Source organism: Engystomops pustulosus, chromosome 2, assembly GCF_040894005.1.
Source record: "Engystomops pustulosus chromosome 2, aEngPut4.maternal, whole genome shotgun sequence".
Lineage (NCBI taxonomy): Eukaryota > Metazoa > Chordata > Amphibia > Anura > Leptodactylidae > Engystomops > Engystomops pustulosus.
Genome location: NC_092412.1, coordinates 36449164 through 36462599, shown reverse-complemented (window position 1 = coordinate 36462599; position 13436 = coordinate 36449164). Strand labels below are relative to the sequence as shown.

Here is a 13436-nt window from a genome sequence, read left to right as displayed (position 1 = left end):
CTTGTTTTTGCTGATTCCACTTTACTGCCAAATAGTTGATCTCCAGGGAAATAAAATACGTCTGTGATTTCTTCCAAGTCAGCTATATTGAAAAAAAATGTATGATATTATTATGGTATGCATTAAATGCTTCTCAACCTCAGGTGCTCCATGTACGTTAAAGGGAAAGGGCGGAGGTGTAAAAAGGCAACATTTTTACTTGATTTTGAGAAAAACAGTACTAAATAAACCCTCTTTGTTTGAAACTCCCCTCTAAAATTAATGGTGACTCACTGCTAATAGTCCTAGTGGTCAACTGTAATTTGAGGGGAGGTATGTGTTTCATTTTCCTGCAGCTCCTCCACAGGGGAATAGAGGTATTACAGCAGGCTTATTAAAATCAATTGACTGTGTATATGATGTATGTATCCATCTACTCTTATTAGGAAGGTATCTTATTCTATTGTTTTTAGGTGTCTTTGGCGTATCTTGCATTTCAGAATTAACATAGAGGTTTGGCCTGGGTTTGGTTTGTACACTAGTGCAGCCAGTACATCAGGAGAATGGAGCGTCCTGTATTCGGCAGCACCAGGGGCAGGGGCTCGCTTGTGGATGACCGGCCTAAGACGTTGGAAGTAAAAAATGGAGTGGGTTGTCAAAAAGTGAGACATTGGGGCACATTTGCTAAGGGTCCGCGGAACACATTTCCGTCGGGTTTTCCGAATTTTTCCAATTTGTGCCGCATTTAACTGGGGTTTTTGGCGCACGTGATCGGATTTTGGCGCATCGGCGCAAATCGGGGGGCAGGCCGTCGGACAACGCGCTGGATTTAACATCTCAAATTGTGTTGGAAGCCATGCACTCACATACACCGGGAAGAAGAAGGTGAACTCCTGCGGACATCAGCGGGGAAGCGACACATGAAGGATCTCGGATGCACAATCTTGGTGAATCGCGCCGGACTTCATCCTCGTCGGACAGTCCAGATCTGGGATCGTGACAGGACCGGGTAAGTAAATGTGCCCCAATGTGACTACATTTCTAAGCAAAATGAAACACAAAGCATGTATTATTATGGCCCAAAATCAAGGACGTTTTTGCCTCTGGTTCACTCAATATTCAAAATTTATCAGCATGGCTGTGAACTAAAACTTATATTTTTATTAGATATACCTTAAAATATACAAAGGTCACAGGTTGTGAATTCTAAAAACAACAACAATCCGTACTATAGACGCCGACCTAGGCGACTATACTGATCACCACAACCCCCAACGGTTGTGGATCAAACAATGGGGATACCACGTACCTGTAAATCACGGTGCCATGCACCATACCATCCAAAAAATACCTTGCAAAGAGGAAATAAAAGATGGTTCTTACCACAACTGGTAATGGTCTGTAGTTGTGTCCAGTGGTCAGCTGTGCTGTTTCCAAAGTACGTGTATTGACGGGAGCATTAAGATGGTAAAGGACATACCTGTATATGTTAGAACCAAAAACGTCACGAACTGTAACAAGGCTACAACTGTCCCTGTCCCCAGGTGTGATTAGCTCCCGCCCTGACAAGGGCAGTCCCAATAACTTGCCCTAGTTTAGGAAAAAAAAAAAAAAAAAAAACACCCTGCATTCCCCTTCCCTGATGCGTTTCTTCCTGCTGTAGGTTCTTCAGAGGGATTGCGGTGGAATCAATAAAACATGGGGTCTCCAATGTAGAGGAGCATCCCTTGGGGTGTAGTAAATAGTCTGATAAACCCAAGTGTAGGGTCATCTACTGGGTCCCTGGTGTGGAGCCCCAGGCGTTGATCCCTATCTGATGGTGTAGGGATAACTGTCCCCATCACTAAGCAAAATGACCACTATAACTGTTTAGTGAACCATGTAGTAGTGATCTGGCCCAGTCCGCCACTGGGCATGCCTCCCTACACACCTTTCCATGATGACTCGGTGTGGAGGTGGCATAACCATAACCATGAACCAGAAATTGCTAGTATTTCAGTGCTCGTATATCAGAAAACTGGCGCACAAGCCCCGATAAATGCCCCCCTTATGTTTTATTTTTATCCATCCACCCATTGAAAATATATGTATATGAGAATATGCTCATATTAGTCAAGGGGGCGGTAACCTAATAGTGCACTATTCCCATTGTAAAACGAGCAAAAGAAGGTGAACAAGACTTTGAGGGCACATCCACAAAGCAAAGAAATGGGGGTTTTTTTACATTTTAAATTGTATTTTTTATTCTAATGGTGGAACATTGTATATTCATTTAAGTCTGGAGGTCTTGAACACTCCAACATGGATGAGACAGATGTAGAGCGCGATGCCTTCCAATAGATGTGCAGTAGCCATGGCTCATTAGGAGCACAATGAAGTGCAGGCAGGGTTATTAATGCACAATAGCTGGATGTAGCAGTCACATCTCATTACCTCTCTGTGGCCATAATGATAATGAATTGGCTTCTCTTCCTGAAGTATGAGACTTCTCAAACAGGAAACATATCTGCACTTGTGGAAAAAAATGCTCCGTTGGGGGGATCAGCTGTACATGTCTTCTCTGCAAGGGGTGGATGAGGACCCCTGTGGTGCTTCTGGTTGAATAATGAATACTTAATAATAATACTACAGGATTGTGAAGCTCAGGAGCATGGATGGATCTGATGTCTGTGGGGGCAGGGAGGCTTTGGTCTGAAATCTACAATGGATTATCCCTGTCTGATGATAGATGATGGACTCTCATCTCCATGGACATAACTACCTTGGTAGATAGATATTTATTTAACATCAAAGCACAGATGGTGATATTTCTTGATTTATGATATCATACTGTGATTTCTACCTGTATTGGGACATCACTGTGTGTGTTATCTACATACTACAACATCACTGTGTGTATTAAACCTGTACTGTGACATCACTGTGTGTATTATCCCTGTACTGTAACATCACTGTGTATATTAAACCTGTAGTGTGACATCACTGTGTGTATTATCCCTGTACTGTGACATCACAGTATTATCCCTGTACTGTGACATCACTGTGTGTATTATTCCTGTACTGTGACATCACTGTGTGTATTATCCCTGTACTGTGACATCACAGTATTATCCCTGTACTGTGACATCACTGTGTGTATTATCCATGTACTGTGACATCACTGTGTGTATTATTCCTGTACTGTGACATCACTGTGTGTATTATCCATGTACTGTGACATCACAGTATTATCCCTGTACTGTGACATCACTGTGTGTATTATCCATGTACTGTGACATCACTGTGTGTATTATCCATGTACTGTGACATCACTGTGTGTATTATCCATGTACTGTGACATGACAGTATTATCCCTGTATTGTGACATCACTGTGTGTATTATTCCTGTACTGTGACATCACTGTGTGTATTATCCCTGTATTGTGACATCACAGTATTATCCCTGTACTGTGACATCACTGTGTGTATTACCCCTGTACTGTGACATCACTGTGTGTATTATCCCTGTACTGTGACATCACTGTGTGTATTATCCCTGTACTGTGACATCACAGTATTATCCCTGTACTGTGACATCACTGTGTGTATTATCCCTGTCCTGTGGCATCACTGTATGTATTATTCCTGTCCTGTGGCATCACTGTGTGCATTTCATGTACTACTGACAATGTATAAAAGAGCACAAGGACCCCTAAGGTCCCTGGGTCCTGATGCATCCTCAACTTTTGCACCCTTTAATTTACTCCCCTCTTACCAAGCCACTTAGCCAAAAGTATTTAGAATCTTTAAAAGTAATGGCACACACACACATCTATAGGACAATTGTAGGATATATCTATCAAATGCATAAGATCAATTATGAAAAACATAGATGAATAAAAATACACCAAACCTTGCCAATCCACCAATCAAAACTAAAGGCCCATTTGGATTCCATGTGGACATTTGTTTTCCCTGCACATTCTTGCTTTGGGTTGGACAGAGAATTTAAGTGAGAGCGTTTTCTTAACCCTATAGACAAAATATTAGTGGAGTGAAGACTTGTTTCTGTTCATATACATTAGGATTTGATTCTCCTCAGTAAAGACAACATAGTTATGTCTAGAGGAAGAGAATGAGCTCTGCCGATATGAAGATTGACCTGAATATTGTGGTATGTAATTCCCCATAGTTAGTGAGGTTAAAGGGGTGGCGGTATGAAGCAAACCTCCATCCAAATGGCCCAGTTGGGCATATTGACATTATACAGGGGAGGTTTCTTACTTTGGACCCACCACTGTGTGGTTCCCTTTTTGACCGAGCCATCCACTGTCAGTCATTCAGCTGTCAAATATTTCCCATGCAAGTTTTTGTCAGATTCTTGTAGATTTCAGAATCCGGATTCAGACGATTTCTGTTTAGAGATGTAGTTTCCAATTCTTCAACTCTCAAACAATACCTTTTGTGGCTTATCTGTAATATTGATGTGTTTATCCAGAAGAAGTCAATAGAAAAACTTTGACCGAAACTTGTCAGCTACTTGGCCACACCCATAGGACACTTAAATGGTAATTAGCATATAAATAACATTGACGATTTCTTATCAATTAGGCCACAGATGTTCTCAAGACACATCACCTACAAGGGGATACGATACGTCTAGTTTATATAGGACCCTTTAAAGGGTTTTCTTCAGCAATTCTGGAAAACCTTGTGGGGACTAGGAGAAAATTAAATATAAGAAAGTTTACTTCGCCTACTCTCTCCTCGTTTCCCAGTTTTTACTTGACCCTGGTACAAGAAACTTTCACCATTTAACCATTTGGAAGTTTTGAGGATGGGGTGGGATCACATGACCTGCTTCAGCCAGTAAATGGCCTCATCAGACGTCACTATCTATTTCCACAGGACATTGTTTACTTAGTTGTCCCCAGGAGTAGGGATGAGCTTATCCGATGGTCGGGTACAGCGTTCGGGTTTGGTGGCCTGACCTGGACATATTGTCTGTTTGGTGGCTGAACAGCCAGTACGGCAAATTGATGACCCTAAAAACTAGCCATGTCTGTGGTTAGTTGCTGGGGGTATCCTTTTTCTGTATTGGCTGTTTGGCCACCAATCCAGCAATATGTCTGGGTCAGGCGGATGAACCGACCATCGGGTCCGCTCATCTCTACCCTGGAGACCACTTATTGGCCACATGGAGATCTCCCCAATGTATGCTTAACTAGGTAGCGGTTTGTTGGTTGAACAAGCTTTAGGTGGAATTTTAATGTTTTTTTCCCACTATTGACTTATAATTCCTATGGTTGGGTTAAAGGATAATCAACTGATTGCTGGGGGCACAACAGCTTAGATGCAATATAAGTGCCCCATGTAAGCAGTGTGATGCTCATACTTTCCCACTGCTTCATATACTGCTACGGGACTTCTGGGATACTCAAGTTTGTCTACCACCATCTATTTACGTGAGGTATTTGCAGCCCTACCACATTTTTAAAGTATTTTATGTCCTACTCTGTTAAAAGGGGATGCATATACAAATACCCCAAAAGGGAACCCATTGGCAGAAAATGACCTAATAAACCACTACCAGTATGTTGCCAAGCAGCCGAACACGTTCCAGGTCATGTTTCTTTCATGACCCAGTGTGGTGGAATTGAGAAAATCTACTTTGAAGTGAGATGTAAATTGGTTGTAAAACGTCAAGGAGGCGGAGGTTTTAACACTGAAGTCAAGGTCTTATTTCCTCAGAAAGCCCTTTCACTGTAATTGATAGTCCTGCATCAAGAAGCAGATCTCCTGAAGTCCGATGCATGATGTCAATCACAAAGGAGGAGGCGTTCAGACTTCCCCACCCTGACTTCAGTATTAAACTCTCCGCCTACTTTATACAACCTTGACCTGGATGGTGGAATAAATGTCTTACACAATAAATTATAATGATTAGGAGCCTATATACATTCTTAGTAGGTGGATACGGTCCTTTGTTACAGATAAAACATCATGAATAATTTACCCCCAAAAAACTCAATTCTTTCTTTCATCTATTACAGAAAATGAAGAGCCTGGCACAAAGACGTCAATCTGCTCCATCACTTGTGTTAAGTAAAGCCCTCAATAAGACAAGGACCATAAGCAAGTAAGTGATCGTTCTTACTCAAGATGCGATTGCCTTCCATACATGGATGGAAATCGACGGACAGTAAATTTTTGTAGTTTTGCTTTAGTAACAAATCCCGCACTTGTGTATATGTCGATGTAAATGTTTATGCTTTTCAGTAACATGTATACATGTCTCGCTACATCAATCGGCTGAGGTATCTTACAGGGGAACCAGCCTGGTTGATTAAAGGTGTCTACTTTTTGGAGAACCTCATTTCATGTAAAATATCTCAGGATACTTCGCTCCTGCCAAGATCTGCATCTGTTACCTATTTGTGGAGTCGAACCGCAGTGTTTATGCCACTTTTCCATGTTGCAGAAATAAAATATGGTCGTCCATACAAACATTTACTGCACAATTATCCTATAGGTTTATGGGTAGACCCTGCCAACGCTGAGAGTCAGACACAAGTTCTTATCTAAAAACATATGAGGTCTCAAGACTATTCCATTAAGTAGACGAAGAAGTAATTTTCCTATAATGAAAGGGTAGAACCATGAAGACTGGCCTCAGATTTCTCCTAGAAGAAAGATATATATATATATATATCTAAAATTTCAGAACAGCACCACTCTTGTCCATAGGCCATAATTGGTACTGCAGCTCATGCTCGCTCAATTCCAACACCAAATCTAACCCTTGGTGAAGAATGGCGCTGATTATGGAGAAAAGTGTATCCTGTTTCCTATTGTCATTTCTTGGGTATGACCATCACTACATAAACTCCATTATCTCCAGATTTGGGATTGATTTGTTTGGTAGCCAGTGTGCTCCACTGTCCTGACTAGCACTTGTATTCTGAAACCCCTCCTTAAAGGGGTTTTCCAGCTTCTGGATCTGTTCCATTGAAGAGGTCATCAATATCAGATTGGTGGGTGTCTGAAACCCTTTATTGCATCTCCTCAATGAGATTTACAATATCCATTGTAATTCAAGAGAAAAGGTTGTAGAAAAACTGGTATGGTATGTTCCCTGTAATGCACAGCAGGGTTGGCTCCATGTTTCAGTATGCCCCTGGGCGATAGAGCCTGATAAACAATGATAGCCGGATAGAGCAATAAACTCATATGGTGACATTAAAAATTCAGAAACTTAAACAGTCCCCTGTTTCCTAAATATTCCTTTATCATACCAAACAGCCCTCTCAGGGTGATTTTATATACAGCCCTCTCATGGTGATTTTATATACAGCCCCCCTTAAACCCTATGGATTAATTATATCAAGCCCCACTCAGCCACATTGATTCCTTATGTATAGCTTTATGTGCTCCCCCTAGCATCTCTGGGCCCCGACACTTGCACGAGTATGCCCAGTGTTGGCACCGGCCATGATGCACAGCTATGTGACGTGTTGTCCATGGTGCTGAACACAGAGCTGAAGGCGCTGGATATAATTGACAGGAACCCACACTAGAACCTGTATTCTTAGAAATCTGGCTGTAGCAATCGATAAATCTAGTCTTCCCCTTTGGAAAAGATTGCCCTTATTCCAAGATGGCGGCCATGTTCCACACATAGCCTAAAAAATAGGCACCTCACCCATTGCTTGTTGGAGTATGCAGATATGTTAGTTTCCCTTTAGTTTCTGGAATAAAAAGGTGTCATGGGACTTTGGAGCCCCCTGTGCATAGAGGACAAGAGTATAGAACAAGATATTACACACAGTATGAGGAGTAGTGACTAGTCCCAGGTAAATAATAATGAGCAGGCCCTGGTAAGAACTTTCCCTGGCTCTCTACAAGCTGGATGAAGCAAGGCACAAAGAGAAGCCTGGCACAAACCTCACATCCCTTTGCTATAATGAGGGCATGAAGGGCGAGAGGCTGGCGAACCAGCTTGGCACAAGTTCAGGTGCTACAAACATTGGCTGTTTTGAGGTCCATAAATCAATAGACAAAGATCAGACTAGTTTTTTTAAATATTTTTTTTTTAATCCGCAAATTCCACAGTTCACTTTCAATTCTTCACTAGTCATCAGGAGTTTTTACGTAAATATATTTAGAAGCCATAAAGAGCTCCAGAAGACATTGAATACTTAGGAGAGGTAATGATGTGTTTATGCTTTTATTAGAACAAAAACATTTTTTAAATAGTGGAGCAGCCATATTGAATATATACACTTCCTCCCAGTATTGTCTGTAGGTGTATGTGCATTATTGTTTATTCCCTCACCTTAAGGATGCGTTCACACACCAGTCTATGGGGATGTGTATGGGGCCGTGTGAACAATGCCGTGTGAATGTACCCTAAAGGGCATCTACCACCAGGATGAAGGACTGTATGCAAAGGAGCCTGAATAGCTTCAGGCTCCATAGGTGTTGATGGAGCCTGGAGCCCCTAAGGCTCATTTGCATACAGTCATTCACAAAGTTTGTAAGCCATTATAGAGATACAGTATCTATCACACATAGATCTGAGCTGCTGTATCTAAGCTGCCATCATATGGACATCTGACTTGCATAGAGCCGAACTGCTGTATCTAAGCTGCCATTATATAGGCATATGCCTTACATAGAGCTGATCTGCTGTGTCTAAGCTGCCATTATATAGGCATCTGCTGCTGTATCTAAGCTGCCATCACATAGGCATCTGACTTGCATAGAGCTGAGCTGATGTACGGTATATAAGCTGCCATCATATAGGCATCTGAACCTGTATCTAAGCTGCCATTCTATAGACACCTACCTTACATAGAGCTGAGGCGCTGTATCTAATATGCCATCATATATATAGGCATCTGCTGCTGTCTCTAAGCTGCCAATATATAGGCATCTACCTAGATACAGAGCTGAGCTGCTGTATCTAAGCTGCCATTATATAGGCATCTGTTGCTGTATCAAAGCTGCCATTATAGAGGCATATACCTAGATGCTGAGCTGCTGTATCTAAGCTGCCATTATATAGGCATCTGTTGCTGTATCAAAGCTGCCATTATAGAGGCATATACCTAGATGCTGAGCTGCTGTATCTAAGCTGCCATTATATAGGCATCTGCCTAGATACAGAGCTGAGCTGCTGTATCTAAGCTGCCTTGTATTGATGAATATATGATTATCTTTCGAGTTCCAAAATTAGCTGATCTTTGGGGAGATGAGAGCAGACATATATTTGGGCCTGTGCAGTTTGCACATCAGATACTGATGGCCATGAAGAAAAGTAACTTTAGGCCTTTAGTTGCAGCCCTGTCACCAGGTTAGATGACATGTTGCCTTTTATACTATTGTGCTGGCTATTAGTGTATTACAATATCCGTATACCATAAGTGCTAGTGTTGTTACCATTATAGGAACATGTGACGGGGGGATAAGATACAAGCTTTTTGCTGAATCTTCTCCATGTAACTTTCCCGTCAGCTGAAATCAAGGACAAGAATTCTGTAACAATGTGTCGGCCTGTACTTGCTGTGACACATTGAATAGATCTATTCTTGCTGATGAAAGGTCAGTAACTATCCGGCAGGGTCTTACTATGAGAATACATGTATAACATTTGTGACTGCGTTATAGAGGAATTAAGCCCTGGCCTCGCTCCAAGCCAAACATCGTACATTACCATCGTCTTCAGAGAAAATATACACAAATATTATCCCCCAAATCACTTTCTTACCTCCACGGAGTTCATGTATCGCGTGCAGAGCTCTAGCTTCCAGGCACTGGCTGCACGAGCTCTGCCTATTGTTTTGACACTTCTTCTTACAATCTCAGATACATTTATTAATATGACGTAAAATATAATGAGGATTATATACCATATATATGCATATACCACCAACTTCAGAGTGTCTAAGTGCTATCCGAGCAGTTGGTCTATAGCTAGCATCTTACATTTATTATATGTGACCAAAGGTAATCCTTAAAAGACACCATTAAAGGGGCTGACACATATGACAAAGCACCTTTAAAAAAGGAGCCACCACAGTGAATAAATTATCAGCACAATAAGGATCTTGGTAGCCATAGCCGAAAGCAAATTTGGAGAAGCAAATGCAGTATTATATATATGAAATACTATATAAAACGGATGGACATTCATCAAGTAGAGAAAGCTATAGGATCCATATGTTTGGACAGTTGCAGATAAATCAGATTAGTGTGTGTATCTATCTATCTATCTATCTATCTATCTATCTATCTATCTATCTATCTATCTATCTATCTCATATCTAAGAACAAATGAGAAGTCCAAATTCGCACAGTATAGTGGCAGTAGTTCATAGGTTCAAGTTTCATTTAAAGGGGAAGTTTATTGGATGTGTAGCAACGTTTCAAGCTTGATAAAGAACATAGATGATAAAGGAAGGGGCCACAACCCCTTTAATGTTTTCTCCATATAGACTTGTGAATACATTTTGAAAATCCTCCAGCTTCTGCCATCCTACCCATTTCTGGCTTTGGTGTCCAGGTTTGATTCTCCACTTTTCTTTGAAGCTGCCAAGAAATTCTTGGGAATGTGGTCAACAAATGAGTCCATTGATTGATTGCCATAATTCTAGTGGGGAAGTTTTTCTTTAAGAAACTGACTGTCCACCTGTACACAGAGTGGTTGGGACTCTCTCCTCTATAAAGATAGTAACTGTCGGATATTAGACTTAAAAGACATTTTAATAAAAAGTGGAAACTAACATTTAGAATAAAAAATAGAAAGAAAAAATAGAGCTGGCACTCACCAAATAAAATACAATTCTTTATTCCGGCACTTTAAAAAACATCGTTGCGGGAGGGAGCAAGACTGCGGGGAACTGACCACGGCCCGTGGTCAGTTCCCCGCAGTCTTGCTCCCTCCCGCAACGATGTTTTTTAAAGTGCCGGAATAAAGAATTGTATTTTATTTGGTGAGTGCCAGCTCTATTTTTTCTTTCTATTTTTTACGATTACTTGTATTTCCTTGGACTTACTATTTGAGCTAGAGCACCACATTTACTCACACTATTGGCTGGCTAGCATTACAAGATAGCATTGTTTTTTCTTGCCAGAAATTTGATGCATGGATCCATGTGAATATTACTGTGTAGTGCCCCTCATCACATCCCTCTCTTTGCACAAGTAACATTTAGAATAAAAAGTGCACTCCCCATAACTTGTCCTGGTCTCCAGTATATACAGTACATAACACAGTCTTTAGTTCAGTCATGTTCTTCATTATGTTCCGAGAGAATAAAATCTAAACATTCAGATTTAATGAAAAGTAAATAACCGTTTGATGACAGGATTTCTACAAATGATTGTTAACCGCAACTGAATTAGTTTCCTTTAAGATATTCTCTGAATTCCATGTCAGTGGTTGGATATCGTGTATCTTGAATCCTGTTTTAATTTGACATATCCGCTTGTGCTGGTAATATTTTCATGTACATCTCTCGTATTGAGCTTTCACGCTTGCGTATATAAAGTATTCAAAGTTTCACATACAAAATACATAAACATAACAAGGCAATTGGTGTGGAACGCTTATTTTTTGGACTTATGTTCTTTAAAGGGGTTTTCTGATAATGGACAATTATTCCTATACACAGATGGGATCATCAGAACGAGGAGATCACGTGTCCCCTACATTAATACCTTGTTTTTCGGGGTCCTTTGTACAAATATGAATGGACGATTACCAATATATCCTTACAATGGAGTGCTGCAGCCTATCCCACTATAAGATCACATGGTGGGATATGTCCTCTGGTCCGGCTTCTCCGCCCTGAAAGTAGGGGGAGCAGTAAATATCATCAGCAGGCAGCCAATCAAAGCTCTTAATAGTAAAGGTAGTTTTGGAGAGACCATACCATTTGGTAAGAAGTTTAAGGGGTTGGCAAATGAACGAAGTCCAATCACTAGGACCCCGCTGATCGAAAAAAAGGGATCCTTTGTGTATCCCTACTTTAAATGGAATGATTACATGTGTGCTGCCAATCTATTGTCTAGAAGGGGCCAAACTATTAGCTGTCCTCCTCAGATTTTCAATAAAGAAGTACACTTTTGTGACCTTACTTAAACAGGGGGCACAGAACCCCCTTTCTTCTAGTCAGTGATTTTCACACTTCAGTGATTGGACCTCCAGTGAGATCAAAAACCTTGTTGGCACAAGGTGTCCCCACCCAGCCTTACAATATGTTGTGGAGAAATGTGATTTCCGATATACCTTTTATTATTTCTGTCCATTATGCCATTCCCAAGATATTTATAGTTAAATCTGTATGCTAAATAGACAGCTGGTGCACCCAAATAATGCCCTCAGCACCCAGAGCTCTGCTATTGCCTCCTTACACTGTAACACCATGATTCTCACAAGAAAATTCACCTGCCTATCTGACAGAGAGGAATAGTTGCTGAGGACACATCTGAGTGCACCAACTGCCTCATTAGCATATAGATTAAAATGGGAATTTTTCAGAAATATTAAATATATTTTAGAAATTATAATGCACTTCTCTACAACATACTGCCAGCAGATTAAAAGGCTCAGGGAGGTGGTAGACTCCCATTAACACGACAGACTTTCCTTACATTCATCGCTGCCCAATGATCAGTACTGAAGGTGCTTTGAATAATATGCCAAAAAGTAGCATGACAGCTGAGAACATGTGTGGCAAAGAATTGGTACCTTTTTAAGGCTGTGTACTGTATGCACTGGGTGACATGGTACTACCCTCTATAGCCAAAAAGTGGGTCTTGATAGATAATTATTTGCCCTTTACTCTTGGGTCTGGATAGATAGTGATCTGTGACCGTGTGGGAAGGTGCTAGGGTTAAGAAAAGTCAAACTATAAAAATCATTGAGTAAGCATTTACAGGGTACAAACTGACTCAGAAACCAAGCCGTCGGTGTAAATGTTCTGATAAATAGACGTGGGCCTAATGATTCTTGCCTGCCATCTGTCTCAGTGTTTTTCCATATTCTGTAGTAATGTAATGAGCGCTGGCTGATGGGGGCTTCCTGTGCCAGACGTAGTCTTCACCATCATCTACTGACAGACTGGTTGTGTTCCCATCACCGCGATGATAGGAGACTATGTATTTATAGGATTTCATACTCCAATCTGTTCAAAAAGTGAAGCTCCGGACGGCAAGTAGGGGGCGCTCTTCTGTTCAACACTTCTATCAGTGCTAAAATAATAGTGCTAAATTGTCATACAATACATATTATCTATGTTTTGACTGTGTGTAAGGACTCATTTCATAGATGAATAAACCCTGGCATTAGCAATAGCACAGTCCTGGATGGAGCGCAGCCTTGTTTAAGGGAAATAATTTTATCCGTCCAGATGGAGTCAGTACATCATTTCTCATAGGTCATCCAGGACAGTTTTAGGACTGCAAGGTTCATT

The 13436-nt window shown here is 41.0% G+C and overlaps 1 protein-coding gene across 1 annotated transcript in view; it reads left to right on the top strand.

Annotated features, from left to right (window-relative positions):
- ARHGAP20 (Rho GTPase activating protein 20) overlaps positions 1-13436 on the top strand; it is an 81200-nt gene that overhangs the window by 10688 nt on the left and 57076 nt on the right. The window contains exon 2 of the mRNA XM_072134253.1: positions 6012-6097. Coding sequence (XP_071990354.1) covers positions 6012-6097 — 86 coding nt within the window. The remainder of the gene's footprint in view (positions 1-6011; positions 6098-13436) is intronic.